At 39.5% G+C, this 27,214-nt stretch overlaps 2 protein-coding genes across 2 annotated transcripts in view; one reads left to right on the top strand and one right to left on the bottom strand.

Moving 5' to 3' along the window:
* DPD1 (Polynucleotidyl transferase, ribonuclease H-like superfamily protein) overlaps positions 1-27,214 on the top strand; it is a 243,197-nt gene that overhangs the window by 29,715 nt on the left and 186,268 nt on the right. The window lies entirely within an intron of this gene.
* Positions 1,023-26,238, bottom strand: LOC149263942 (uncharacterized). Its single transcript, XM_089461245.1, has 3 exons — positions 25,373-26,238; positions 24,833-25,255; positions 1,023-1,156 (listed from the first exon to the last, which is right to left on the bottom strand). Exons 1-3 carry the CDS (start codon positions 26,112-26,114, stop codon positions 1,023-1,025), a joined length of 1,299 nt encoding a protein of 432 aa, XP_089317371.1. The 5' UTR covers positions 26,115-26,238.

Raw genomic sequence — 27,214 nt, 5'->3', positions numbered from 1 at the left:
CTTTCTTGATAAATGAAGCCCAAGAAGGGTCTTTTACATATTGGCAAAGACAAGGACTCTTGACACAAACCCTAGAAGCCTACAATGGAGGCTTTGACCTAAGAACCATTGACCCAAATATGAAATCCATGCTTTAATAAGTCAATTTATTTTATAATACAATTTCTTTCTCTTTCTTTTGACAAATATATTACATCATGACTCAAATACAATTATGAAGACCGACACTAGTTACATTCTTCAATACTCCCTCTTAACTAGGGAGGTATTCACAAGTACATGTAAGATCTCAAAGTGATATACTTTATGAAGAGTTCACAGCACACGCAATGCTACAGATAGGATACCTGACTAGGGTACTCTAATCGGGTGGGACTAAGGTGTACTCAAGTTTTAGCCACTCTAGGTACCATCAGGCTTTTAAGCTCTAACACCAACCCAGGGATCTAGGTTTGTATCCAAGGTTGGAGCTCCATGACCAACGCCACCCTCCCTACTTTGGGATCTAGACATCAACACATAGGCCGACTAGATGTCCTCCCAAGCATCTTGTTGCCACAAACGCTTCATCTCTCCTTATCAACTAAATTAGATATATATTCAACACTCCAAGCATGCTTCAAATGTTCAATCTTTTACAGAGAGATCCTGCACAATCATAACCCCAATCAGTAATAAATTTTCAAATATATACAAGTAAACACAAACCTACGGGGTTTTCAGTCATTCTGATGTTATTCATATCATTATCAAGTTTATCTAGATACAACTTATCAGAAGCTTTATTTCTTCTTTCACTTCTTCAGTAGCACCAAATACAACCCCAATATTTCTCAAATCTTTTATGAACATCAAACTGTAGTTTTTTCTTTCATTCTTTGGTTTCCTTCTTTCTTCAAGGTATTCATTATGACTGTCAATATGGCCTCCCTCTTAACCAGGGAGATATACCCTTTCTTTCATCCAAGCTCCCTCTCAACTTAGGGAGATCAACTTCCTTGTTTTATAACATTGGAGAAACTTCAACCTTTCAAGGCTTCATACTTTCTCATGGTATCAAGGTCATCTTGATCATCATCATTCTTATATCTTCCTTCATTATCCACATCATTATTATCTTGAAGATTGTGTACTTGCAAAACTTTAATAGCAAGTACTACCAAATACAAACATACAGGAGCATGAAGTCAACCATATCAAAATCATGTCATTGTCATGGAAGCATCAAAACATTCATCAAATACCTAAACCTAGTTAGGTTCTCATCATTATCAAGGGTCACATCTTTTATATACTAGACTTCAACAACTTGCTAGGGTTTTGTCACATCTTTTATATACTAGACTTCAACAACTTGCTAGGGTTTTGTCACAAACCCTAAACTCCATCTTCGAGACACAAAGCCTTAAATTCAATCAAATAACAATCCAATCATAGTACTATACATCTAAGGTTTCAAGAATATGCTTTCAGATTACATGTCAGACTCTACTAGCATTTGTTGCAAACCCTAGATTTTATCATCAAAGTTAAATCATATCAATAATTGAGAACAATGTCATCATGTCCTAGAATATTAATCTCTACTAGGGTTTTGTTGCAAACCCTAGATTTCACAAACTAAAGCATGAGTATCAACAATTAAGTTAGCATACTGGCATATACATATCTAGGATGCATTAGCAGTTCACATCAATATCTACTAGGTAAGCCCAAGATACAAACATCGAACTATTTTGATTAGGCTAGGGTATCAATCAAACAGATAAATATATACATATGGTTTCATTCCTAGGATCTTTAGTTATTACAAGGGTTTTGTTCATAAACCCTAATTTATCGAACCCTAAAAATATAGGGTTTCACTATATAACCTAGACGTTAACAACAAACCCTAAATGACTAGGGTTTTGACCATAACATTATCAAAACCCAAACTTCGAAAGAATATGATTTCTAGACTTTATCCACAACCCCTAAGTAGATTAGGGTTTTATTACTTAACATTGAAATACCCTTAGCAACAAGAGGCTAGGGTTTTACAGTGAACCCTAAAGGTTAGGGTTTCACAAGAATGATCAAATGACAAGAGATAGTATAATGAGGGTAGATTCAATCTAATGATTAATCACCCTAACAAGAATCTTTATGATTCAAAACCCTAGACATAACGATGTTAGTAATATAAAGCAAATTTCAAAAGAAGAATGATCATGCCTTTTGCATGAAGAGAAATTTATAACAAAACTTGTAGTCTAAGACATACCTTGAGTTGTTCTTTAACAAACCTTGTAGGACTTTAGTTCTTGAAGGGCTTCCTTTGCAACAAAACTTTCATGATTCAAGTCTTTCCTTTGAAGTCTCCTTCATAACCTTTGTGTATTCTGCAAGCTTTCCTAACCAAGGAAAATATAAAAGGTTATTAGCATACAATACAAACAAATCTTGATATGAGGAGGAAACCAAACATAAAAGAGGAAACAAGGAACAAGATACTTATCTTTTGGTTAAATGGTGGAGGCTCCCTCTTAATCCATTCTTTTTTAGGGATACCTACAACCTTTAAAAATAATTCAAAAGTTCTAAAAAGATATGTTATATCTACAAACTCTAGAAATCAAAACATATTACAAAACTTAAAATAATAGACTAAGAAGGATATGTAAGAGAAGACAATAGTATAAGTCTTTGAATTCAGATTCTTTAGTCTTGTTTTTCTTAGGTGGAGCTTCATCGGTAATATTTTCTTGTTGTCTATCTCTTTTTGTTCCCTGGATTCTCAGGACATGGACTTTTGTAATGTCCCATTTTGTGAGAATTGTAGCACTCAATCTTTGATAGATCAACCTTCTTCTTTGGTCCTTTGAACTTCTTGAATTTTCCCTTCTTCTTGTGATGACCAGAATAGCCATTAGAGGTGTTGTCTTCTTCATCCTCCTCGTTGTTTACTAATGATATTCAGACATCTTCTTGACTGCATGCATTCCACATTTGTTCAAAAGTTGGAGTATCTTTTCAATTGCTAATTCCCGACGCAAAAACATTCCAAGATTTTGGTAGACCTAGAAGAGCAGCAATCACGAGTTCTTTTTCTGGTACAACTTCATCTATTGCTTGGAGTTCATCTCTTATTCTAGATATCCTTACAAAATATGATGACACAGTATCATCTTTTGTCATCTTTATTGTCCTTAGTTCATTCTTGAGGCTAGCTATCTGACCAATGTTCTTGATGGTGAATAACTTGGAGAGAGATTCATACATTTCTTGATCAAAGTCTATGTTGGGATATGTATGGGATTTAGTTGTCCTTTACTCCATCTGCTATCAGATTCATGGTCAAGATTTTAGTTTCTCCGAACTTCTCTTTTCCTGAATCATCTGTAGGTTTCTTGACTTTTCCTTGAACAAGATCCAAACCTTTATGCTTAGTGAAGATAAGATCTATCCTCTTTTTCTAATTGGAGGCTGCTTCTAGCTTGTTTTCTGTCTTCATTGTAGTTGACATATTCTTTATAGATAATAGGCTTCTCTTCTTATACAATCCTTTTCCTTAATGACCTTCCTTTGATCCCCTTTTCATTAATAGATCTTCAAGCTGCCTTTTTCTTCCTTCTTCACCTCACCTTTGATACCATGTGGGAAAATCAGAAAGGCAGAAAATTTTTCTTATGTTGATAATTACTTGTGATATTCTTGTAGTTTTCTTATCTTCTTTATGTTCTTCTTTTATCTTATTTTCATAAAGTAATCATCAAATCAAAACATGAAGATCAATGACCCAAGATGTAGGCACTAAGCCAAGGTTAAAATCCCTATCTAAGGGAAAGCCCAATCAAACTCTTCCACTAATCAAATTGAGATAGACTAAGCCCTTAGACCCAAAAGACCTTCCTCCTCCACCAAGTTAGCCTTCCAAGATGATTCAACAAACTTCAGTAGTCTCTTCTTGTCTAATAGCTACAACCCAACAACAATCTAGAATTCTGGCCCCTAGCTACAAATTTTTGATCCCCAACAACGGAATTTTGGACCTGCAGTAGATTTAGAATTTCGGCCCCAACAACAACCCAAAAACTTCGCACATGTGAGAGATAGATTGCCCAAGTACTTAATTTAGGTCTTCCAGCTTCTTCTATCCTTCTCTAGCAACTTCACTACCTGTTGTAGCAGTTACAACCACCCTTCAAAATTTTGCCTTTGCCTCATTTTGGAGCCTCCCTCTTCGAAATATTAGCAACAATCTTGTATTGCTTAGGTACTTGTGTTTCATTTGATTTTATCTTTCGCTTAACAACTTGTGTCCACTTGTTCTGTCGACTAACCACAAGTTGACCCAGCAACTTGTTTCACATCCGGTCTTTGTGCTGTTTGAGAAACTGTGCATTCCCAGGGCAGCCTGTCTTGCTACCAAAAATTGCGCAGAACAAGCCAGTAGCTGCCCTGCACTCAGAAAATGCACAGAGCAGGCCAGTAGCCTTGCTCCTAGAAATTGAGCAGAGTAGGCAGCCAACCTTGCTCCGGAAAATTGCGCAGAGTAGGCCAACAACTTTGCTCTGGAAAATTGCGCCAAACTTGTGAGACAGCCGGGGCCACTTAGTCCATAAACAACGCAAAAGCTTCCCCTCAGTGGTTATCCGTTGCATGTGCCAGTAGGTTGCCCGGTTCCCTCCACAACAACGCAATTCTTCCTTGCATGCATGACAATTTTTCCTGAAAAACAAAAAGCAAAAAGGGAAAAAGCATCCCTAGATTTTAAGGATCTATTTTTAGCAGCTAGGAGTTACATGCAAAGTCGAATTTAGAAACTTCCCGCCAAGTGTTGCTTTTTCCTAGATTTGTGGCATGCACGTTATAAACCCTAAATCTTCTAAATCTATTTAATCGACGCCCCAAAGCTCATTCTTCACATTCGATTTTGGAGCTCTAGCATTCTCGAGGCATCTAGGAACCTTCGGCACAGTCAGCGTAGCTTTTCTGGGTAAGTTTTGCTTTTCATGTCTTTTGCCGCTTTTTCTGTCGCTTTTTGATTTCTTGGCTTGTGTGAGTGCTGTTTTCCTTGTTTTATTGAACGACCACTGGCGTTTCAATGTATTTTAACTTGTAGAAGTGTCATTTCAAGTTTTGCATTGCATTTCCTTAGTGTCGCATGCATGACCCTGTTTCTGCATTAACAGTCACCGTTGCGACGACTCTCTTCATGAGCTTCGTTGTTTTTCCATTTGACTAATTTCTGCACTTGCTTGGATTTCATGCATGTCTATTCACTCAGATCTGCACCATCTTTGCACACTCATTCAATCCTTCTCGTTTTCAGGTTGCCCTTAAGCAGATTTGGGTTGCCTTTGCCCAGATCTTGCTTCTCCCAGCATGCACTGCGCATTCCCGGAAGTCAACGCTTTGCCTTGCCTCTAGGAATTGCGTAGAGGCTGCCTGACACTGGCTCCCAGCTGTGCTCTGTGCAATCCTAGGAGACAGTGCCCAGTCCTGACCACCAGGATTGCGTAATGCGCAGTTCCAGCCAACAACCCAGCTAGACTAAATTGCACATTGCGCGGTCAGTCCACAGTCAACCTCTATGGACTACGCATTGCGCAGTTCCAGTCAGTAGCAGGCCTCACTGGCAGTTGGGACTGTGCAATGTGCAGTTCCAGCTAACAGTCTCCCAGCGTCTTACAGTCAATGCTGCACAATCTTGCCCAACAAGTCACCTAGTTTGCTGCATGATCGATTCCCGAGTTGCTTTATGTTTTTCAGCTGACATTGGCTTGCCGTGAGTGTCTTCTCTATCTCCAGGTACAATAGGTGTTGAGCAGCTTCTCAGCAGTACAGGTAACATGGCCTCCAAGAGAGCTGGATCAAAGGACACAGTTGAAAGCAGTATTGGAGATGTGGTTGAACAGGTGTCTATGAGCTTGCTCGTTTATGCAGACACACATCTGTTCATTGAGAAAGACATCAAGATCACATGGCAAGACATCAACACTATATTCGCAGGCAATTTTGAGGAGAATATGGAGGACCGTCATGTTTATGTCAACATTCATAAGTCAGGATTGTACAAGGTTGCATGCAGGTATCCCACCTTCCCGTGCGCAGACATGATCCACTGGATTGTCTCACACATTGATCTTGAGACAATGATACTGAGCAGTGCCAGTGGAGTAGAGCTTTCTACGTTCAGGACGAAAGATTATCAGTAGATGTACCATTTGCTGCAACCGGTGAACAGGATGGATGCACCATTCTACACTCCCAATAGGAGCGCGAACACTAGAGACATCTTGAAGCGTTGGGTAAGGGAGCCATCAAAGTTCAGGACGTCACCCAACCAGATCTACAAGACAAAGACACTCAGGAAGGCTTACTAACTCTTGGTTGTCTTTGCATGTCGCTTGTATGGCCAAGAGAGTACGAAGACCTTCCCGTAGAGTTGGGTTGTTATGTTGGATCAACTGGCAAGTGAAGGAAAACCTTTCAACTGGTCCGACATGTTGGCTCTTCAGCTGAAAGTGCATGTATTGAATGCTCGGAGTCTGCCTAAGGATCAACAAGCAATATTCTTCATGTCCGCCTACCTGCTCGATGTAATCTGTGCCTATCAACAATTTCCTGGCATGGGTTGGGCATGGACACCTTCAGAGAATGTTGTGAACGTATATTGCAAGTTGCTCTCAGAGTGCAACTTCTGAGGAGTCATGGCTAGACTATCTGACCACTTCGTTGCCCCTTGTACGCATGATCTTTGAACAAGATCCGCCTTACATGTCCTAGGCAACAATGGAGGCGTTGTTGAACATTGCAGATTGGTACGCCTCACTCGATGGCACCTTCATCAGGATGTACAACGCAGAGAAGGCTCTGCATTTGTTGCCGAAGTTTGCCACGGACAAGTTGGTCATGCAGGAGGTTGCATACCACATCTCGACAAGGTTATCAACTGGATTGCACAAGAAGAAGAAGGCACCATGGCCTATGCTTCCTTTGCGGATTGGGTTGTACGCGATCTAGAGTTTGAAAGAAGCAGATGCCGAGGTCGAGGACTTCAAGAAGTTTAAGTTCGACACCAAGAGTTTCAATCCGTACAATCCGCATGGCTTATGCAGGGACCACTGTACGAGAGTGTACTATCCTTGGATCCACAGGGCGTGTCATTGGCCAGAGGAAGACCCTTGGAGATATTGCTATAACTCCTCTAGGCTCAATGAACCGGTCAGCATGGCAGTAGAGTGGCTAGTAGCACTCAAGGCAATAGCACCACATGGAGCAACAACAACAACCAGCAACAAACCTGTGCAAGACAAAGGCAAGAGGAAGATTGCCGAAAGTGCAGAGGCGGAGCAAAGCTACAAGTTTAAGGAAGATCCACTTGTTGAGAGAGTAGCTTTGGAGATAGAAGCAAAGAGGCGATAACGCGACAGGAGAGGAGCGTAGAAAAGAAGAGATAAGCAAAGATTGGAAGAGACAGAGAGGAAGTTGCAGGAAGTAGAGCAGAAGCTCAAAGAAGAACAAGAGTTGCGTAGAAGAGAGAAGGAAGCGCAACAGGAACAGGAGGAAGTGCAAGGCGCACAGACAACGCAAATTGCGCCAATACAGGTTGAAGACTCAGATCCACTAGCAACAGATGATGAACAGGGTGAGCAGCCATAGGAACAAGAACTTGCTCAGCAGGATGAACTGATAGTAGAACCGATGGACATGGATATGGTACAACCGGAATAGGATCAGGACACTAACCTCATGCCAAAAGCAACTGAGGTCACCCCACAGGCTTCACCAGCTCCAGCAACAGAGCAAGTCCCAAGTGAACAAGGGGATACCATTCTCCTTGAGGATGATACAGGAACAAATGTGTACAACATAGCCTTTGATGAGTCACAACACAGAGTTGTACAAGCACATAGAGCGCACATCTCGAATGAGCATGCATCACCTGCGCACTTTGAAGAACGGGTGATTGTGTCAGATGTGCGAAGACATCTAGCTGCCTTGGCCGATGCTATGAAGGCTTATGCTGAAGCCATGATTTTAAGTGTGAAGTTCTTGATAGCAGAAAATGAGCGCATGGCTAAGGATTTGCAAGCAGCGAGGTAGAGAGAGGAATAATCAATAGGATCCATCAGAGCAGAGATGAAGAAAGCGATACTTGCTGAAGTATTGGCTCTCGAGATAGTCACGCAGAGACTATATGACAGGTTCATCACCGTGCACAAGGCAGTTGTCCATCTACATGGTCATCAGGAGCGCTGCATCAAGATAGCGCGCACACTCAGATAGACAGACATGGACAATGAGGTATAAGGGAGCCCCACTTCACTTGCACAAGATGATGAAGCCGCAGGTAGAGTTAGATAAGTCACACATCCGGAGTCTGATCCAAAACTATGAGGAAATCCCATCGCTCATCACCAATGTTCAGGCTTTGTATGCACGATTGTTCAGGAGCTTGGATGTCATGGTGAGAAAGTACGACACCCCGTTAATTGGAACACTCATTGAAGCGAAAGAGAAGAACCAAGTTTGACTGCAGCTCGACGCGTACTTTGATCAGTTGATGCACTTGGTCACCAGCACAGATTTGCAGGTTAGCGCAGAGAACATGCAGAGATATGTCGTCGGTTTGGCTGTGCTCAGGACTAAGCTGCGCATGTTATAGGATGAGTTGGACAGAGGTTCCAGATCAATATACTCGGAAGCGATGGAGGCAAGAGTTCGTTTCTAGAAAGACATCATCAAATAGTACGTGGACACCATTGTGCAATACCAAGCTTGGCATCAGTTCGTCACCAAAGATCACGAAGAGGATGTTGATGAGTTGGTCTTTCCACAGCCGTCCGAGTCTTAGTGTTGTCTTATCTGGCTGACTCAAGCCTATTTTTGTCCCACATGGGTATATGTGGAAAATGTATTATTATTGTAAACATGATGTAAAGTGAAATTCCAAGTGTCATTAGTGGAATGCAAACAGTCATATGTAATGTAAAGAGTTATGTAATGAAGTTGAAGAGTCATGAGGGTAGTCCAAGAGTCACAAAGGGGAATGTCAAGGGTCACCCCACCCTTTGTTATAAATAAAACCTCATAACTCATAGAAAGGGCTTTTGGGAGCCAAGCTTTTGCTAGGCATTGCTTAGAGAGCGCTTGGAGAGTATCATGACGAGCCTTGGCTTCTCCATAGTGTAGGGCGAGTACATCTCTTTGGAGAAGTAGGCGCTGTTGACTGTAACGTTCCACTATTGGGGTTAACGGTTGTCATGGTTGTATGTATGGATGGAACTTTCACTTTATATATATATAACAGAGCCAACACGTCTTCATGCATATGTTGTTATTGTAGTTCGACTATTCTGGTTACTTTAGCAATGTATGTTGTTTAACTTACGCATTTGTGTATGAACTATTTTGTATACGATTGTATGAATCTTGTTGAAGTCGTGTTGTTGGTTTAACCTATCACTTTGGATTGTCGACTATTCTGCTTTCCAGCTTGTGATGTCATTTAGCTCGTGTGTTCCTTTCAGGCTGCATACTATTACAGGCTTCTAAGGGACACATTTCCTTTTCCCCTTCATGTATTAGAACCTCCCCATGCATCTTTCTTGATTCGCTGCAAGGTCACACACTTTCTTTCGACAAAGATATCACACTTACCTTTAAGCTATCGTAGTCAAGGCATAGTTTCTCTACCCACTGCTGGGACTCCTTCTCCAAACGGTCTGAGGTCTAGTTGGGACTTCTTACCAGGGAGATCCCCTGACATGTTGGCGGGTCCAGCACCATCAACACTACCCTTTTTTGCTTCTCCTTCTTGTAGATTAAACTTGATGAGTGAGTGCACCAAATAGGGTTGATTTGCTTCTATTTATTTTGCTTCCATGAGGTCAAATTCCTTTGATGAGGCCAACTTGGCCTTCTTTGAGGTTGACTTGGTGGAGGAGGCCTACAAGACCTATTTTACCTCGAATTAAATTACTTTCTTGATAGATGAAGCCCAAGAAGGGTTTTTTAAATATTGACAAAGAGAAGGACTCTTGACACAAACCCTAGAAGCCTACAATGGAGGCTTTGACCTAAGAACCGTTGACCCAAGCATGAAACCCATGCTTTAATAAGTCAATTTCTTTTATAATAAAATTTCTTTTGACATATATATTACATCATGACTCAAATACAATTATGAAGATCGACACTAGTTATATTCTTCAACAATGACATCGTTAATGGTCGGGAAGTTGGGTGTTGTCTAGCCACTGATGACATCACTAATGGAAAAATAGAAAGATCTTCACTACTAGCGTGCTCCTTCCTATATATGAAGACAAATTCTCTTTTAAAATTGTTATTGCCATTATTTTATGTGAAATTACGTTATAGTGTGTTATCGCTCAGATCATACAGGCACGGGGTGACAACGACTCAAGTTGGGGGTTGTCACTCTAATCCTTGACCTCTCCGTTCTAGCTGTCTCCCAACAACAGGCTATTGGGGGTAGTCCCTATGAAATGAGAGGATACAAGACCCATTGGAAATCAACAAGTCTAAGAGACACGATTGAATGGCCTAGCTACTTGGTTGATTTTAGCAAGTTTTAAAGATTTGATTAGATTTATATGTAAGACAAATGCCTTATGGAGTCAACTACTTGTTTTAGATCGAATGGAGACCAAATGACTGGATGAACAACCGCTGCTTAAGGAATGCTTATCTATCCTATATGAAATGCAAGGTCTAAAATCTAGGTGAAATGAAAGATCTTGGTTTATTTAAATTAAATGCCTAGCTAAGTAAATCCCTTGATCTTTATCTATATTGAACCTAGTGTCTAAAGTAAGTGGCAGAGAGAAGTCAAGGTGAAGCAAGCAAGGGCTTGGTTAACAATTCCTCTCCTTGAAATCTAAAATACACGGTGCCTCTGGCACTGTAGAGACTGTGGCTCTGATGACTGCAAGGTCACCGTTTTAAACACTGTAAGGGCTAGACTTCTCAAGCAAAGATGAAAGAGTGTTCCTATTTCTCTATCAACCAAACTTATGCTTGGAGGTAATTGATTAAAGCAAGACTAATTCTAGGATGAGAATGCAAGATTATTGAGTGATTTTTAAGGTGAAATTGTAATGTTCCTTTAAGTACTTAGTTATGATTGATTTTAAGTTCTGACAATAAGTATTTAACAATGGTAAATAAGAGACAATCTCAACCACAACGATATGTGCCAATATTACAAGTGCCAACAAGACACAAGAGATAACCAAGATATAATTGCTCAAGTGTTAAACAACAAGATATATGCTCCTCACAATGATTTACCAATATAGAATTATGATTCACAATAGATATCCACTTTAAACATGAACCATAAATCTAATGACAATTAGAGCACTTATCCACTTAAGATAATTAACCAATGATAATTACTCAAAGAGATAATGGGATTATCAATGTTCTTTAGACAATTAGAAGCCTTCCAAGATATGTCAACAAGATAATGCCAATGTGTAAGAGAACAAGAGACACCAATATCCAATGACTCCTTGAATTACCAAATTAACCAAGGTTCTTTAACACTTATGGATCACAAATTGCTCAAGAGACATTCAATTATATGATTGTTGTTCTTTACACACAATTGGAACACGTTACTTTGATGCCAATTAGATTAATAGAAACAATTAGAACTCTGATTAGGTGCTTATGTGAGGGATATTAAAAATGTAACTTTAGAGATCATGAAACTCACAAGAGACAAGAGAATGTTAGATCCAAATTCAATAGTACTAATATTAGCAGCAATATAAGCAAATCCTTTCCACAATAGAATACCAAACGATATCAAGAATCCTTATGTTCCAATGAGCAAAAGAAATCTTCTTAGTAAGTTACTTATACCCAAGTGTTATGACAGCAGTATATAACCTTATACAAAAAATGTCAAAACAGTCCCAAAGTTATTTCTTGAATGAGAGCAATTTATATGAGAAATGAAAACAGTAAGAAGATGCTTTATTCGTGCAAGAGAATGAGAGGCGAATTGTTTATGCCACTGCAATTTATCAAACCTTATGATGCATTCATAACAGAGATGACAATCATGAAACTTGTAAATTTATGCTAAACAGTGAATGCCCAATTTGCACAAGTGACTTATAAATATGTTGGATGCCACTTTAATGAGTTTTTTACCACTGTTATCAAAATTTTAGATGGATGTAAGTAAACAGTGAGGAAAGAAGGGCTTAGGAGGCAAACCAAGGCAATAGGCCTAGAAGATGTCTAGGAGACGTTGCCCAAAATTTCTCCAATGGGTAGGCTACCCGCATCCACAAAAAATTGACCAATGCCTCTGCAAAACACCAAATATTAGCTCAGAATTTTCAATGACCCAAACAGAGATAGGAAATGACACAAGGAGGGTGAAAAAGGGTCAATGCTAGGCCTAGAAGACCAACATTGGGGCAGAGAAGGGCAAGAAGGGGGCACGCAAGGGCTGAAAGGCCTAATAGGCCCACAGCAAGGATGGATAAGCCCTCAAGGGGCTGCGGCAAGGTTGAGGAGGGAAGCTGAAAGGGATAAGAGGGAAAACGGAGGAGGGGAAGGCCGAGATAGGCCTGTGGCAGAGGGTTAGAGAGGGGCCGAGGGCCCTAAGGGTATCCCCAAGCCCACGGCAAGGGAGAAGAAGGTAGGCCGAGAGGAAAAAGAAGAGGACAGAGGGCTGGCAGGGGAGGATGGAGGCCCAGGAAAAGGCCCGCGGCCTAGGGTATGAGGTCCCTAGGGCTGATGACATGCAAGGAAGAGGCCATGAAAAATGAAAAAGGGCCGATTTAGGCTTGCGGCTCAATCAGAAAAGGAAAAAAGGGCTGATAGCTAGGTTGAAGGGTAGACGCTAGGCCCAAAAGGGGAAAATTTTATCAAAACCCTTGCCAAAAATTTGAATTCGCTTCAGATTTTCTATTTAGCCCAAGTTCACTGCAAAATCTTAAATGCTGGCCTTGCAATTTTCTTTTTGGAGATTAGATCTTAACCTCAAGGGCCTAGATCGAGCTCAAACCCCAACAAATCCTCTTAAAGCTCACCTGCACAAATGAAAAATAAAAATACCCAAAACCCTAATATATACAAAATTTGAAAATAAACCCCAAACCTTAGTTGCTGCAAAGCAAGGGTTAGAAGAATAATTTACAAAAAAATCTTTTTACAAAATATATTTACAAATATGCAATTCTTGTGAAAATAAAATATTTTTTGAGAAATATTTTTTTAGATGATAATGACAATTGATCAAATGTGTTTTGAAAGTTGTGGTATTGCTCACAACCTTAGCGAAGTAAGAAAATCAAACAGAAATTCCCAGAGCCCAAACAAGGTCGGCTCTTCTCCAAAGTCTGTGAACTGGGAGCCCAAGAGTCAGTGTACTTGCAACCAAAACTTTTTCTAGGAGGCCTGTTATTTCTAGTCTACACATCCCCTGTACACCTGGAGACGGTGGATGGGCAGAAGATTTTTGTGAAGCTTCTTTATAGTCTTGTGCGTATATCCGATCCACAAAATATTGCTTTCTAGACCAAAAAGCATTAGTGTGGTCACTACAACGTTCTCTTATTTTATTTAATATATCTGCAAGATAGCTGCCTTTTGTGGGTTCTGCTTGTTTGCAGATTCTTTTAATCTTCAATAACATATCTGCAGCTATAGAAAGATTCTCATCTTTTGAGAGAGAATGGATTCTTACTTCACAATTATCTAGACAAGGAATCTGGAATCTGGACCAACTAATCTTTTATCTTCAACTTAATAGTAACTTTATCAAAGGTTACTGCTATATGATCTTGTCGGAAATCCTGTCCTAAGAGGATATCAGAATCAGAGTCAAACTCATCGAGATTAACATGAAATACTAAGCCTCTGATAGTGATAAGGAAATTCCTAGCCATTCTGTTGATCTGTACTATAGAACTCTTAATAGCTCTGACATTATTAAACAATCTTTCTAAACGTATTCAGATATAGCCAATGTTTTACAACAAGATAACCTTGCCCCTGAATCTATAAATGCATCCAGATCAGAAGGCTTATAGCCAGCAAGTTGAATACTTACAATGATGTTATAACTTTCTGCTTTAGGGCTAGTACTGAATGGAGAGATCTTGTCTTGATCTATCTCTGTCCTCTTCTTTCTGTTGCTGCTCTGTTTCTGCAACGGATTCAACAATCTTTTTCCTTGTGTCAGTTTTCATATAATATTTATCTTCATACACTCTACCAAGTTCTTCATCTGAAAACTCACTTATTTCTATTCGTAAATCAAACAACTGTTGTTTTACTTGATATAATGCTTTAGCGGCTTTCTTTATGATTTCTTTAAATATATGCTCCTTTTCTTTCAATTTCTATTTTTTTTTCGTAGACGGTTCATGAAAGTGAGAAGAAGTACCTGGTGAAAACTAAGAAGAATTGTCACCTTCTTCTGAATACTCAAAACCTTTCCAGTATGCTTTGGCAGGATTGGTAGTAGCAAATAATGGAGGTGCTTTGGGGAGATTGGTAGTAGCAAATAATGGAGATTTGGTCAAAAGGGAAACCCAAGGCACTCTCTGGGGTCCAAGCTAAGTTTCACTGAAAGGGGTACGATACAGAGTTTGAAATAAATACAGCAAATTTTCAAAAAATCTGGATACGATATTGCAAGAAAACAGCTTATATATATATATATATATATATATATATATATATATATATATATATAGATATTACCATTCATGTTTTAGAATCTAGATTCTATATCTAAAAATACATAATCATGTAAAAATACTCACCTGGCTTGCTATGCATTGGGCATAGCAAGCTCCAAGTTCCAACTTTTGGTCAGTGCTTGGTCATCCAACTCCAGTCTCCAAGTCGAACTTCTTAACTGATAAATGCACTGTCTTGGGCCTCTCTCAAGCACACCAATACTCGTGCTAGAGAATTTTTCATTGAGTATTATCGTAATTTGAGTTTTTAGGTCTCTTGTTTTTTTAATATATTGGTGTGTGTATATTTGTTGTTTCTCCGTCGTTGTTCCAGTGCAACTTAGGTTGTTAATTGAGAGAAATCCAAAGCATTTGAAAAGACTCTTCATAAACATAAATTGCTCTTACATACATGCTTACTTGCTATGTCACACGGTTTGAGTTCGACAACGATTAAGTTTGATTCGAATTCGAATTTTCCGATCAGGTTCAAATGAGGTTCGACATTAGGTTCGACTATACATATTTTTAATAATATATGTATAATATTTTTAATATATTAAATATAACATATTTAAATATGTATCATAAAATACACACTTCATGGAAAACACGTATAGTCAGTTCACATCGATGGATATAAAAAAAAACATTTCTATATTTTCCTCATAATCCTCGTGTATCATTAAAAAAGGTTTACATATAAAACCAAGGTCCAAAACTTTAAACGTTTTCACTTTTAAAAAAAATGGATATGCCATCAATTCGACTGAAAAACAAAACTGAAAAGAGATACGAAATCTCTAACAAATTTTAAAATAATAAAAAATATTTTGTTATATAACAAATATAACATATTTACATATTTATCATAAAATATAAACTATATGGCAAACATGTACACTCATTTCAAAAAATGACAATCGATTTTCGAATAGTAATATTTATATATTTTCATTTGAGAGTTCATAGCCTCATAAAACTCGTGGTGCCCGTATAATAAAAAGGTTACGACACTAAAAGCAAAACTTAAAACGTTGCTACTTATCCAAAATAGTGAATGTGCCACGAATATCAGTGAAAAGGAACTGAGTACAGACGCCTGAAAATGTTGGAAAAGTGGGCTATTCCTCCTTACGAATATAAATAATTCAAAAAAGTTGCCTGCTTAAATTTATACGACAGATTATCTTACGTATTCTAAATCAGTGAAACGAAAAAGTGAGTAAGCGTTTGAAAGTCCACACTCGTGTTGTTGTTATGCACATATAGGTAGCGTAAAACCAACGCACCGCAAAAGGAGACTTCGAGGGTGAAGAAGTGCGAACATGCGCGTGACAACGAGAAGCGACATGAATAAAAAGACATGGGGGGGGCTCCTTTTTAATAAAATTTAGAAGCAAAGCCCTAAATCGAACATTAAAAAAATTCGATTAAATTCACGTTTAGGTGCGTTTAGGTTCGAACAGGTTCGAATTCGATTAGGTTCGCCTTCGGGGTCGAATTTCAGGTTCGGCGAACCTGAACGAATTTCAATTTTTTTTTTAGGTTCGCCGAATTTTGAACCTGAACCTTCAAATTCGGCGAACCCTGTGACATAGCTTACTTGAATTCTATATAACCATCACTTGCTAGTAAAAGCTAGGAGGGTTTAGTATTCAGAAATACTCGGTGTTCATCGAATTCATGTATCTTAGATGAACACACATCAACAGAATACTGATAACTAGAAAATAGTCGAATCAATTTGAATTATCTATGCATCAATCTGACAAGTCACAAAATGTATACAAGGCTAAAGCACTGTGTTGCACCCATTTTGTCAAGGTGCATCAATCTGACAAGTCACAAAATGTATACAAGGCTAAAGCACTGTGTTGCACCCATTTTGTCTAAGGTCCAAGGAAGCAGTTGGACAAAAATTTTCAAAGTTCAGAATCATCAGCCAACAAATTATTATGTCATTGTAAACCCAATTTCTGCAAGTTGTAATGTAAATGATGTTAGTATGACCGTTTTATTATGTAACAACATAAGTAAGTCTTTGGTTTTGGCAATGAATTTCATCCTAGAAGGTTTTTCGTCCCAGCGCATTATGTGTGTTTCTAAACACGGATAATCGGCAGAATTTTTCCCTCCAAGTTAAACCCCAAAGCTAAGGTGGAATTCATTGACAAGATCTTAGGTGAGTCCTAGTGCTATATAGAGTCTTTGTAAAACTGGTTTGAGAATAATTTAAGCTATTTAGCTAAATTATTTTATTACAGATCACTTGGTCTACTAGATCATATTGTGTCGCAGAAATGAGTATTTTTTTTTTTTGCCTATATGTAAAGAGGTATTCTCCCTTTGTGGATTGAATTTGTAATTATCTAATGTAAAAATATTTTAGTGCATGCTCCCTCATACTTAGACACCATGGCAAAAATATTTGAGGGTGGAAAAAATAAGTAATCCCCTCTTGTGTCAATTAATTAATTTTTCTAGCAAAAATAAAATTAAACCCTATGACAACATATGGATGAAGACGTGTTGGCTCTGTTATATATATATATAAAACAGAGCAACAACATATGCATGAAGACGTGTTGGCTCTGTGAAATTCGTTCAGGTTTGCCGAACCTGAAATTCGACCCCGAAGGCGAACCTAATCGAATTCGAACCTGAACGAACCTGTTCGAACCTGAACGCACCTAAATGCGAATTTAATCGAATTTTTTTAAGGTTCGATTTAGGGTTCGATTTAGGGCTCTGCTTCTAAATTTTATTAAAAAGGAGCCCCCCCTATGTCTTTTTATTCATGTCGCTTCTCGTTGCCATGCGCATGTTCGCACGTCTCCGCCCTCAAAGTCTCCTTTTGCGGTGTGTTGGTTTTACGCTACCTATATGTGGATAACAACAACACGAGTGTGCTTGAGAGAGGCCCAAGACAATGCATTTATCAGTTAAGAAGTTCGACTTGGAGACTGGAGTTGGATGACCAAGCACTGACCAAAAGTTGGAACTTGGAGATTGCTATGCCCAATGCATAGCAAGCCAGGTGAGTATTTTTACATGATTATGTATTTTTAGATATAGATCTAGATTTTAAAACATGAATGGTAATATATATATATAAGCTATTTCCTTGCCATATCGTATCCAGATTTTTTGAAAATTTGCTGTATTTGTTTCAAACTCCGTATCGGTACCCGTTTCAGTGCAACTTAGCTTGGACCCCAGAGAGTGCCTTGGGTTTCCCTTTTGACCAGATCTCCATTATTTGCTACTACCAATCTCCCCAAAGCACCTCCATTATTTGCTACTACCAATCCTGCCAAAGCATACTGGAAAGGTTTTGAGTATTCAGAAGAAGGTGACAATTCTTCTTAGTTTTCACCAGGTACTTCTTCTCACTTTCACAAACCGCCTACAAAAAAAAAATAGAAATTGAAAGAAAAGGATCATATATTTAAAGAAATCATAAAGAAAGCCGCTAAAGCATTATATCAAGTAAAACAACAGTTGTTTGATTTACAAATAGAAATAAGTGAGTTTTCAGATGAAGAACTTGGTAGAGTGTATGAAGATAAATATTATGTGAAAACTGACACAAGGAAAAAGATTGTTGAAGCCGTTGCAGAAATAGAGCAGCAACAGAAAGAAGAGGACAGAGATAGATCAAGACGAGATCTCTCTATTCAGTACTGGCCCTAAAGCAGAAAGTTATAACATCACTGTAAGTATTCAACTTGCTGGCTATAAGCCTTCTGATCTGGATGCATTTATAGATTCAGGGGCAAGGTTATCTTGTTGTAAAACATTGGCTATATCTGAATACGTTTAGAAAGATTGTTTAATAATGTCAGAGCTATTAAGAGTTCTATAGTACAGATCAACAGAATGGCTAGGAATTTCCTTATCACTATCAGAGGCTTAGTATTTCATGTTAATCTCGATGAGTTTGACTCTGATTCTGATATCCTCTTAGGACAGGATTTCCTACAAGATCATATAGCGGTAACCTTTGATAAAGTTACTATTAAGTTGAAGATAAAAGATTAGTTGGTCCAGATTCCAGATTCCTTGTCTAGATAATTGTGAAGTAAGGATCCATTCTCTCTCAAAAGATGAGGATCTTTCTATAGCTGCAGATATGTTATTGAAGATTAAAAGAATCTGCAAACAAGCAGAACTCAAAAAAGACAGCTATCTTGCAGATATATTAAATAAAATAAGAAGAGAACGTTGTAGTGACCACACTAATGCTTTTTGGTCTAGAAAGCAATATTTTGTGGATCTGATATACACACAAGACTATAAAGAAGCTTCACAAAAATCTTCTGCCCATCCACCGTCTCCAGGTGTACAGGGGATGTGTAGACTAGAAATAACAGGCCTCCTAGAAAAAGTTTTGGTTGAACAAAGGTAGAGGCCCTTGGACAAGTCTCACATTCTATGTAAATAAACACTCAGAGTGAAAAAGAGGCAAACGGAGATTATTGGTTAACCACAGAAAGCTAATTAAAGCTTTAATACCTATCAGATATCCGTCACCAAATAAAGAAAGCATTCTTGCAAAAATTAAAGGATATCCCGTGTTCTCCAAATTTGATCTTAAATCAGGATTTGGCAGTTAGGGCTAAACACTAAGAATACGTTTAAACAATTTTTGTTGTTCCACATGGGAATTATCAGTGGAAAGTTATGCCATTTGGTTTAAAAAATGCATTCTCTGAGTTCTGGAAAAGGATGGAAGATATATTAGGGGTTATTCCATTTCTTATTGTTTAGATTGACGATATCTTGTTTTGTTCTAAGGATTTCAAAGAACACAAGAAATGCTTAGGAAAATTCTATCACAAAGTTTATGGCCCTGGGTTGGTATTATCATCTACTCGAGTTTTTGGGTTTCTTTGTAAAGAAAGGACAGATGGTTCTACTGCCTCGTGTTCTGTTAAAACTCCGTTCTTTTCTTGATGTTATTTTGAACAAAACTCAGCTCCAAAGATTCCTGGGTTCTCTCAATTATATGAGAAATTTTTATCTAGGATAAGCAAAAGATAAAACAATCTTCTAGCAAACACTGACAAAGAATCCAACACCACTGAACTAGAAGATGACAGATGTGGTAAGGAACATCAAGTCCAAACTTGATGAATTGCTTGCTTTGGTACTATCACCCACCATCTGTGGGTAGTATTCAGAGGAGATTTTTTTTTTCTCCTAGACGGTCCTCAACCGGCAGCCAACAGTGCTTTGCAGCACCCAGATAGCTCGTTGTTCCATTCTTCTCCACCACCTGAGCCAGCCATGTGGTCCTTTGCCCATTTGTTATGAATGTATATTTGAAGATGGGCCTTCCGACCCCAAAGGTATGGCTTTTCATTGGAATAGTTGACTAATTTTTCTTATTTGTCATGGACACTTTTGGGCATGGATTGGTGAGGGGATTTGGCAAAAGAGTGGGTTAGGTCTGTATTCTTGTCTCCACTACCCTACTGCGTGGTTACCCTTGTATCCTAGTCCCGTGGGATCTCCTTTACTGGCCATTAGCTTTAGGGATGGCACTACATGGGAAATCCCGATTTTGGTTGTGTGGTCCCGCTTCCTAATACCACTTACATTACTCCCCTTCCACTCATTTTAGCCCTGTTACCGTTCAAACTTCAAACTAGTAGGGGACCTAAAGAGGATCCCTAAAGGGGAAATGCTAGACCAAGGGCAACAAATGGAGACTTAGCCCACTGTCACCTCAGCTAAGGCTCCCTACTATTTACAGAATTTCACCAATGGGAGGAGACCTGGTATATAATAGAGTCACCAATGAAGGATAAATTAATAAGTGGATATGATGTGATCCAAATGATCCCTTTCCAGAAGACGCTGAAGGATAGAGTTTGCTTGCTTTCCAAGCAAGGTACAATGTCTTCTAGGAGAAGGATGGGAGGATTTAAGGATTAGCTTTGGGATATGACTTGTGAAAGAATTTCCCAATCCCTAAAATCTTTATTGAAATTGGTATCTCAGATGGTTCTTGAAGAATTGCCTTTTCAAAGGAATGCGACCACACAGGACCAGGTGGACCCAACCTAGGTTAGGAGGAATGAGTTTAGCAACCAATGATGTTCTTAACCTAGACAAGGTAGGGGAAAGGATCAAGGAAAGAATATTCACTTAAAGATGTTGAATTGATCCTATAAGGTACTGGCTTGGGGATGTTAGGGCAAAGTTTGATCTCAGAGCTAGGGCTTGGATTTTTTCACAACTCCATCGTCAGAATGGATTCAAAATTGGAGGAGGTCTTAAGGAGACACCAATGTAGGAGAGGCTAGGAGATCGAACTTTTGGGAGGGCTAGTTCACCGGGAAAATGATGCCCTATGTGACTCAACTTGGCTAGACCCAGGAAAAGGTGAAAAGAAGTTGATTTTACGTGACCACCTCTTGGTAGATCAATGCCTTAGTTTTGGGAGAATGGAGTCTATGATAAATATGAGTGAGGACCTTTGGTTCTTAGTTAAGGAGGCCTCAAGACTACTTTGCTAGCCTTCTAAGTCAAAGGGAAGCAATCTTGCAGCTTTTATGCTTCAATGTGCAAAGGGTGATGGCTTATCAAGATAAATTTGTTGATAGAATTACCCCTAGGAGATTTCATTCACATTACATGTCCCATACATTGAGAGATGCTATATAGAGATAAAATTCCACAATTTAAGTAGTAAATGCATGCAACAATTAGTCCTAAGAGTAGCGAAAATCCTAGTCCAATGTATATGACAAAGTAAAACAAAAATGACATTAAAAGCATGTACTTACATGTAATAGAACATATCCAACCATCCACAATTTGACAATAGAGAATCTCCAAGATAAGATAGACCAAATCCACACATCAAAATTCATCCATAAAGCTCCAATTCATCCTCTAAGAAAAAGTGCGAAATTCTTAGGAGAGAGAAGAGATCCAATCCAAAGTCCTGATGAGAAAATGAACTCATCTCACTTGAATTTATACACTAAAGAGGCGTTCGAATTAGCCTTCTTGGCCTTCATAAGCCCCAAAATAAAATAATGTTCTAATAATCTAACTTTTGGTGACAAGCCCACCAAACTAGCTCACAAATGAAAGAATAAGCCTCTCAAGAGGTCAAATAATAATCTATGCATGTCGTAGGGCCCTCTAAGAGGCCTGATGAGGTCCATGGGTGTCATAATGAAGAGTAGGACCCTCAAAAGTGATGGACAAGGGGTTGGGCACTTGTTCTCCAAACAATAAACCCGTGGTGCTCCCAATGGGTGTGGGGGCATAACAATAACCTCATGGGTCTCCAAATGAGTCGAAGATGCCTATAGATTGTTGCAAGGGCTCTCATGATGGTGTAGGGGATGCCACATCGTCCTACAAGTCCTGGGATAGTTGCCAAGTGCATGGTACATCTGTGGGGCACACTGGGCAAAGATGAACTAGGTGCGTCTTCCTGGTCCAATGGGAGTATCTCGAGCATCTCTGACCATCCTTGGGGATCCATGGAGTGTTGTCTACTGCTGTGGAGGCCCATGGCTCTCAAAACACGCCCTAAATGATGTAGCCCTCTGGACAATTAGGACCCCGTATAAGGAGATCAAACCCAAGATGGAGACCATCCGTAATCCTGCATAAGATCCAATGTGTTCCCTAGCCTTCCAGTACAACAAATCATTAGGGAAATCGAGTAAATGAGCTTACCAACCATGGACCACAGGTGGGGACTTCATAATGGTCTATGCTTCCATAATGGGCTTCGGGATGTGCCAATATCTCCTAAACTCCAAATGGGGTTAACCAAGTATCCTATTAGGTGTTTTCTACTTTTAAAGGGGATAATATGATCAAGGTACGTCTTTTAAAAGGTAGTTGCATGTGATGGATAGGTGAATGAAGTAGGGGATGAGAAGGGGCAACCTTGGGCCACATGCTCGGGTACAAGGGTAGCTAATAAAAGGGAAGTGCACATTTGGAATTATAATGTATAGGAGGGAGCAATCATGGTACATGAGGTGTCCCGACCTTGATTTTTCCATCCTTCTTTATATGCCTTTTGCCTTTTTATGATTTTCTTTGTGTAATTGCATGATGCATAAGATGTAGCAGTGAATACCCCCTTTTAAGGTAGGGCATTTCATTGCCCACTAGGGGTTGGGACAATCATGGGTTCCTATATGATGGAGGCTCATAGAACCTGTAGGAACCAGGGTGATGGCCAGGATGATGGGGTAGAGCTAATGTGTTGGCTTTTTCCCACATGGTAAATGTGTTTTTCCTGACCATCTTTTGCATTTTGTGGTACATTTTCCTGTTGAATGTGGACAAATATGCTTTTGTCTTTATTTTTAGCTGCATCAACCTCCGGGGCATCATTTCAGGCCTGACCCAGAGTGTGGGGGAGGGGAAGGGGCGAGCTAACCCTATGTGGACCCAGTGGAGGAATGTGGACCCAGGTGGGAGAAATGATGAATGGGGTAATAATGAGTGGAAAGAGGGTAATATAAGCAGATAAGGGAGCGAGACCACGTAACCAAATCAGGGTTTTCCATGAAATACCATGCCTAAAACCAAATGGTTAGTAAAAGAGATCCCAAGGGACTAGAATGCAAGGTTAATATTCAGAGGGGTCTAGGGGACAAGTGTTGGCATTATGACTAATGCGTTGTCCTTGATGGCAACCTACTTGATGAGTTGTTCTTTGATGGAAACCAACATGATACAGATGTGAACAAGATGTGTCTACAAATGTGATAGAGAGTTTGGACAAAGTGATAACAGTTCAGAGGCAGAGGAATGACAACGACGAAATTTCAAGAAGTATACGCGGGTTCTGTTTAGTAAGGCTGCGTACACACACGGGTATGAAGAAGCAAAGGTGCGTATAGTTTCTGCACCATGGTATTCTAAATACCAAGGGTCCTTACCATGGTATTGCCCTGTGGTATTGAGCCCAACAACAAATATTTGATCCCATCTAAGAAAACCATCATATTCTAAATACCAAGGGTCCTTACCATGGTATTACCTTGTGCTATTGAGCCCAAAATATTTGATCCCATCTAAGAAAACCATCAGCCAGAGTATGGTTTTGACCTGTGGTAATGATAAGGGCTAGAAGAAGATCAAAGTGGTAGACGCGGGCAAGTAATGAATATTTTATGAGTAGTTAAATCTGAAGCAAATATGCATGTAATGGGCTGTTAATGTTTTGCTTGATCTAAAACTAAGTATGCATCCGAGAATTTGATGATGGATCAGATCCAATAGATCTGATATGACAATCTTAATTATGAGCTGATTTGATCAGTGTTGATAGTGTCTTGACGCGTGATTTTTCTGTGTATGCCGAGATTTGGGTATGTCTGAAGTTCTATATTACAGCGAAGGTTTGTGCCAGTAATTGCAGATATTTACGCGGGTTTTACAACCTGAAAGGCGCGTACACACGTGGGTTTGTTTCTTGAAAAGCACGTATACACCAATGTTTTACAAAACGGACTCGGATTCGGACTCGGCCGAGGATCGACTCGGAAACGGAAACGGAAACGGCAATGACTCGGCCGGCTCGATTTCAATGACTCGGTCGTTGTAAAAAATACATTAAATATTTATTTTTTTTATAAAAAAACATAATTTTAAATATTTTAAACATAATTTTAAAGATTTTCATTCAAGTTTCCAAACACACAACATTATAATATACATGGAAGACAACATATGATCAAAGTAGGCTCATGAACCAATCCATTATATCAAAATGGTACGGTGTACCCAATGGCAATAGTAAATACATAGTCAACTGTAGTCTGTCATACATGATCAAAGACTCAAGAGTCAAAACAAAATACAAATAACCAAGGAGGCTAGTAGCTACTGGCTACTGCCAGAGGAGCCAAGATCATCTCGACCAATCTCTGGATCATCATCATCAGAGCCAGACAAGGGGCCCCATGGCTCCTCCTCATCATCATCGTCTCCAACTGCAACTGTAGAAGTGGTGCCAGTACCAGTACCACTAGGCTGTGAAGCAGATGCAAGCTGAGATAGAGTACAAATGCGGCTGCGCTTCTGTCGTGGCTGAGCAGAGGAAGGCGAAGCACCTACAACTGGAGTCCTACTAGCTGGCTGTGAGACTGAGGCTAGTGGATTGGGATCTGCATTCAATTGAACACGCTGCAGTGGATCTCCAACATCAATTTCATCAAGATCCTCATCAGGATCAAACTCTGGTAGACGACTCTCCACTACCCAATCTGATGTTGGATCAATGTCTTCCAACACAATGGGATCTGAATCAGGTCTTTTGTTCAGCAATTGGTTCCGTCTGAGCCGAAGGTTGTATTGGACAAAAACTAGATCATTCAACCGTTTTTGCTCCAAACGGTTTCTCTTCTTTGTGTGAATCCTCTCAAAGACAGACCAATTGCGCTCACACCCAGATGCACTGCAAGTTTGACTCAAAATACGAATTGCAAACCTTTGCAATTCAGGGCACTGGCCACCAAAGGCCTCCCACCATTGTGCTGCAAAAAACATAGGAGTGTAATGAATTATGAGTTAGATGAAGGCTGAAGCTCAACAAAATTACAAATTATATCTAACTTGAAATTGAGAAATTGAAAATTGAAATTTTTGTTTACCTGGCTCATCTGCTTCTCTTGCAATCTTTGCTAGGTTCTTCCCAAAGGTACCTGTTGCATTGCTGAAGGATGTGACCTGCTGATGTATCAGTAGCTGATCAGACTCCGATGGGACCATGCGCTCAATGCAATCAACCAGTCCATCTCTGACCTCCCCCCTCAAAGCTCCTGACTCCTTAGCTTTATAATGATACCGTGGGTTCAAAAAATACCCAGCTGCATGTATAGGGCGATGGAGTTGATTGTTCCATCTTTCATCAATGATTGCCCAAATGGGCCCATACTTTGCCACTCTATCCTTGTATGCTGCCTTTATTTGCTCCTTTGCTTGATCCATAGCCTCATAAATGAAGCCCATAGCCAACCTTTCCCCATCCACCAACCGCAACACCTTAACTAGTGGCTCAGCAACCTTCACAATCTCTGTTGCCTTTCTCCAAAAAGTTTCATCATGGACTTTCCTTCTCAATTCTCTGCCTTCTGGTTTGTTAGACCAACTGCTATTATTCCAATCATCACTGGAAAACATCTTTTGCAAGTTTCTATGTTGGGAAAGCATAGATTGCAATGTCAAAAAATGTGTAGCAAATCTAGTGATGGCAGGCCTAATAATATCCTTGCCTCCAGTGTGTTTCCTCATGATACTCAAAACCAGTGTATGATTGTAGATAAATTTTGTTATGCTTTTGGCATTATCTACAGTGTTTCTGACCCAATCTAATTTCCCAATATCCTCAAGCATGAGGTCTATGCAATGTGCAGCGCATGGGGTCCAAAAGATGGTCTTGTGTTTTTCCTCTAACAGTCTACCAGCAAGAACATAGTTAGAGGCATTGTCTGTGATGATTTGAACAACATTAGCCACCCCCACACCTTGAATAACCTCATCCAATAGCTGAAACAACAAGTGGCCATCTTTTACCTTATCAGATGCATCAACTGATTTTAAAAACATGGTTCCCTGTGGGCAGAAGACAAGAAAGTTTATGATGGTACGGTTTCTTTGATCAGTCCATCCATCTGACATGATGGTACACCCTGTTCTTGCCCATGATTCCTTGAAATCTTGCAAATACTCATTAATTGATGTAATTTCTTTCTGCAAACGAAACCCCCTTAGCTCTTGCATAGTAGGGCCTTTGAAGCCTTTTCCAGCAGCATGTATGGCCTCAAACATAGGCTCATAATATGGTGAACGAGCAGCATTAAAGGGGATATCAGCATCATACCACCATCTAGCTATGTAGTCACAAGCAGTCTCCCTCAATTCTTTCTTCCAATGGTCATCTAAAGTGGGCTGAGAAAGACCTTTACTAACTTCAGGACCATGTGCATCTGATGGAGAGGAGCCTGAGTGAGTGAAAAAACTTTTGATAGTCCCATCACCCTTCATTCTACCCTTTCCCTTATCTTGAACAGAAGCAAAAGAGGGAGGAACATAACGGAAAGGGTTTGATGCATCAGTTTGAGGGATAGAGGAAGAACCCTCAAACTCATAGTGGGGGTTGGCAGCCATCATTCTTTGTATCTCCCTCTTCCTCCCAATTTCAGCCTGTATCTCTTTTTGCCTAGTCTTTTCTTCTTGAAATTTTTCAAAGCTTTCCAACAAAGTCTTTCTAATCTCCCCAATTTCGGGGGATTTACATGTAGTAATATTGCCTTTAATCCCTGCCAAGTGTTGTTTCAGCCTATGAATCCCCCCAGGACCTGACTTAATTTTCCTATGGCAAAACTTGCAACACATCTCATCATCAACCATTTCAACATATGCCCAAGCAGCATCTTTTGCTCTAGGTGCCATTTTTTGACTAGGAAAACAATCTGAAAATGAAAAAAAAAAAA

This window comes from Pinus tabuliformis, chromosome 6 (assembly GCF_031772625.1).
Source record: "Pinus tabuliformis cultivar Carrire ecotype Pingquan chromosome 6, CPIR1, whole genome shotgun sequence".
Classification (NCBI taxonomy): Eukaryota; Viridiplantae; Streptophyta; class Pinopsida; order Pinales; family Pinaceae; genus Pinus; species Pinus tabuliformis.
Note: the sequence above shows the minus strand (reverse complement) of the source record. Positions and strands in the feature narration are given on the sequence as shown.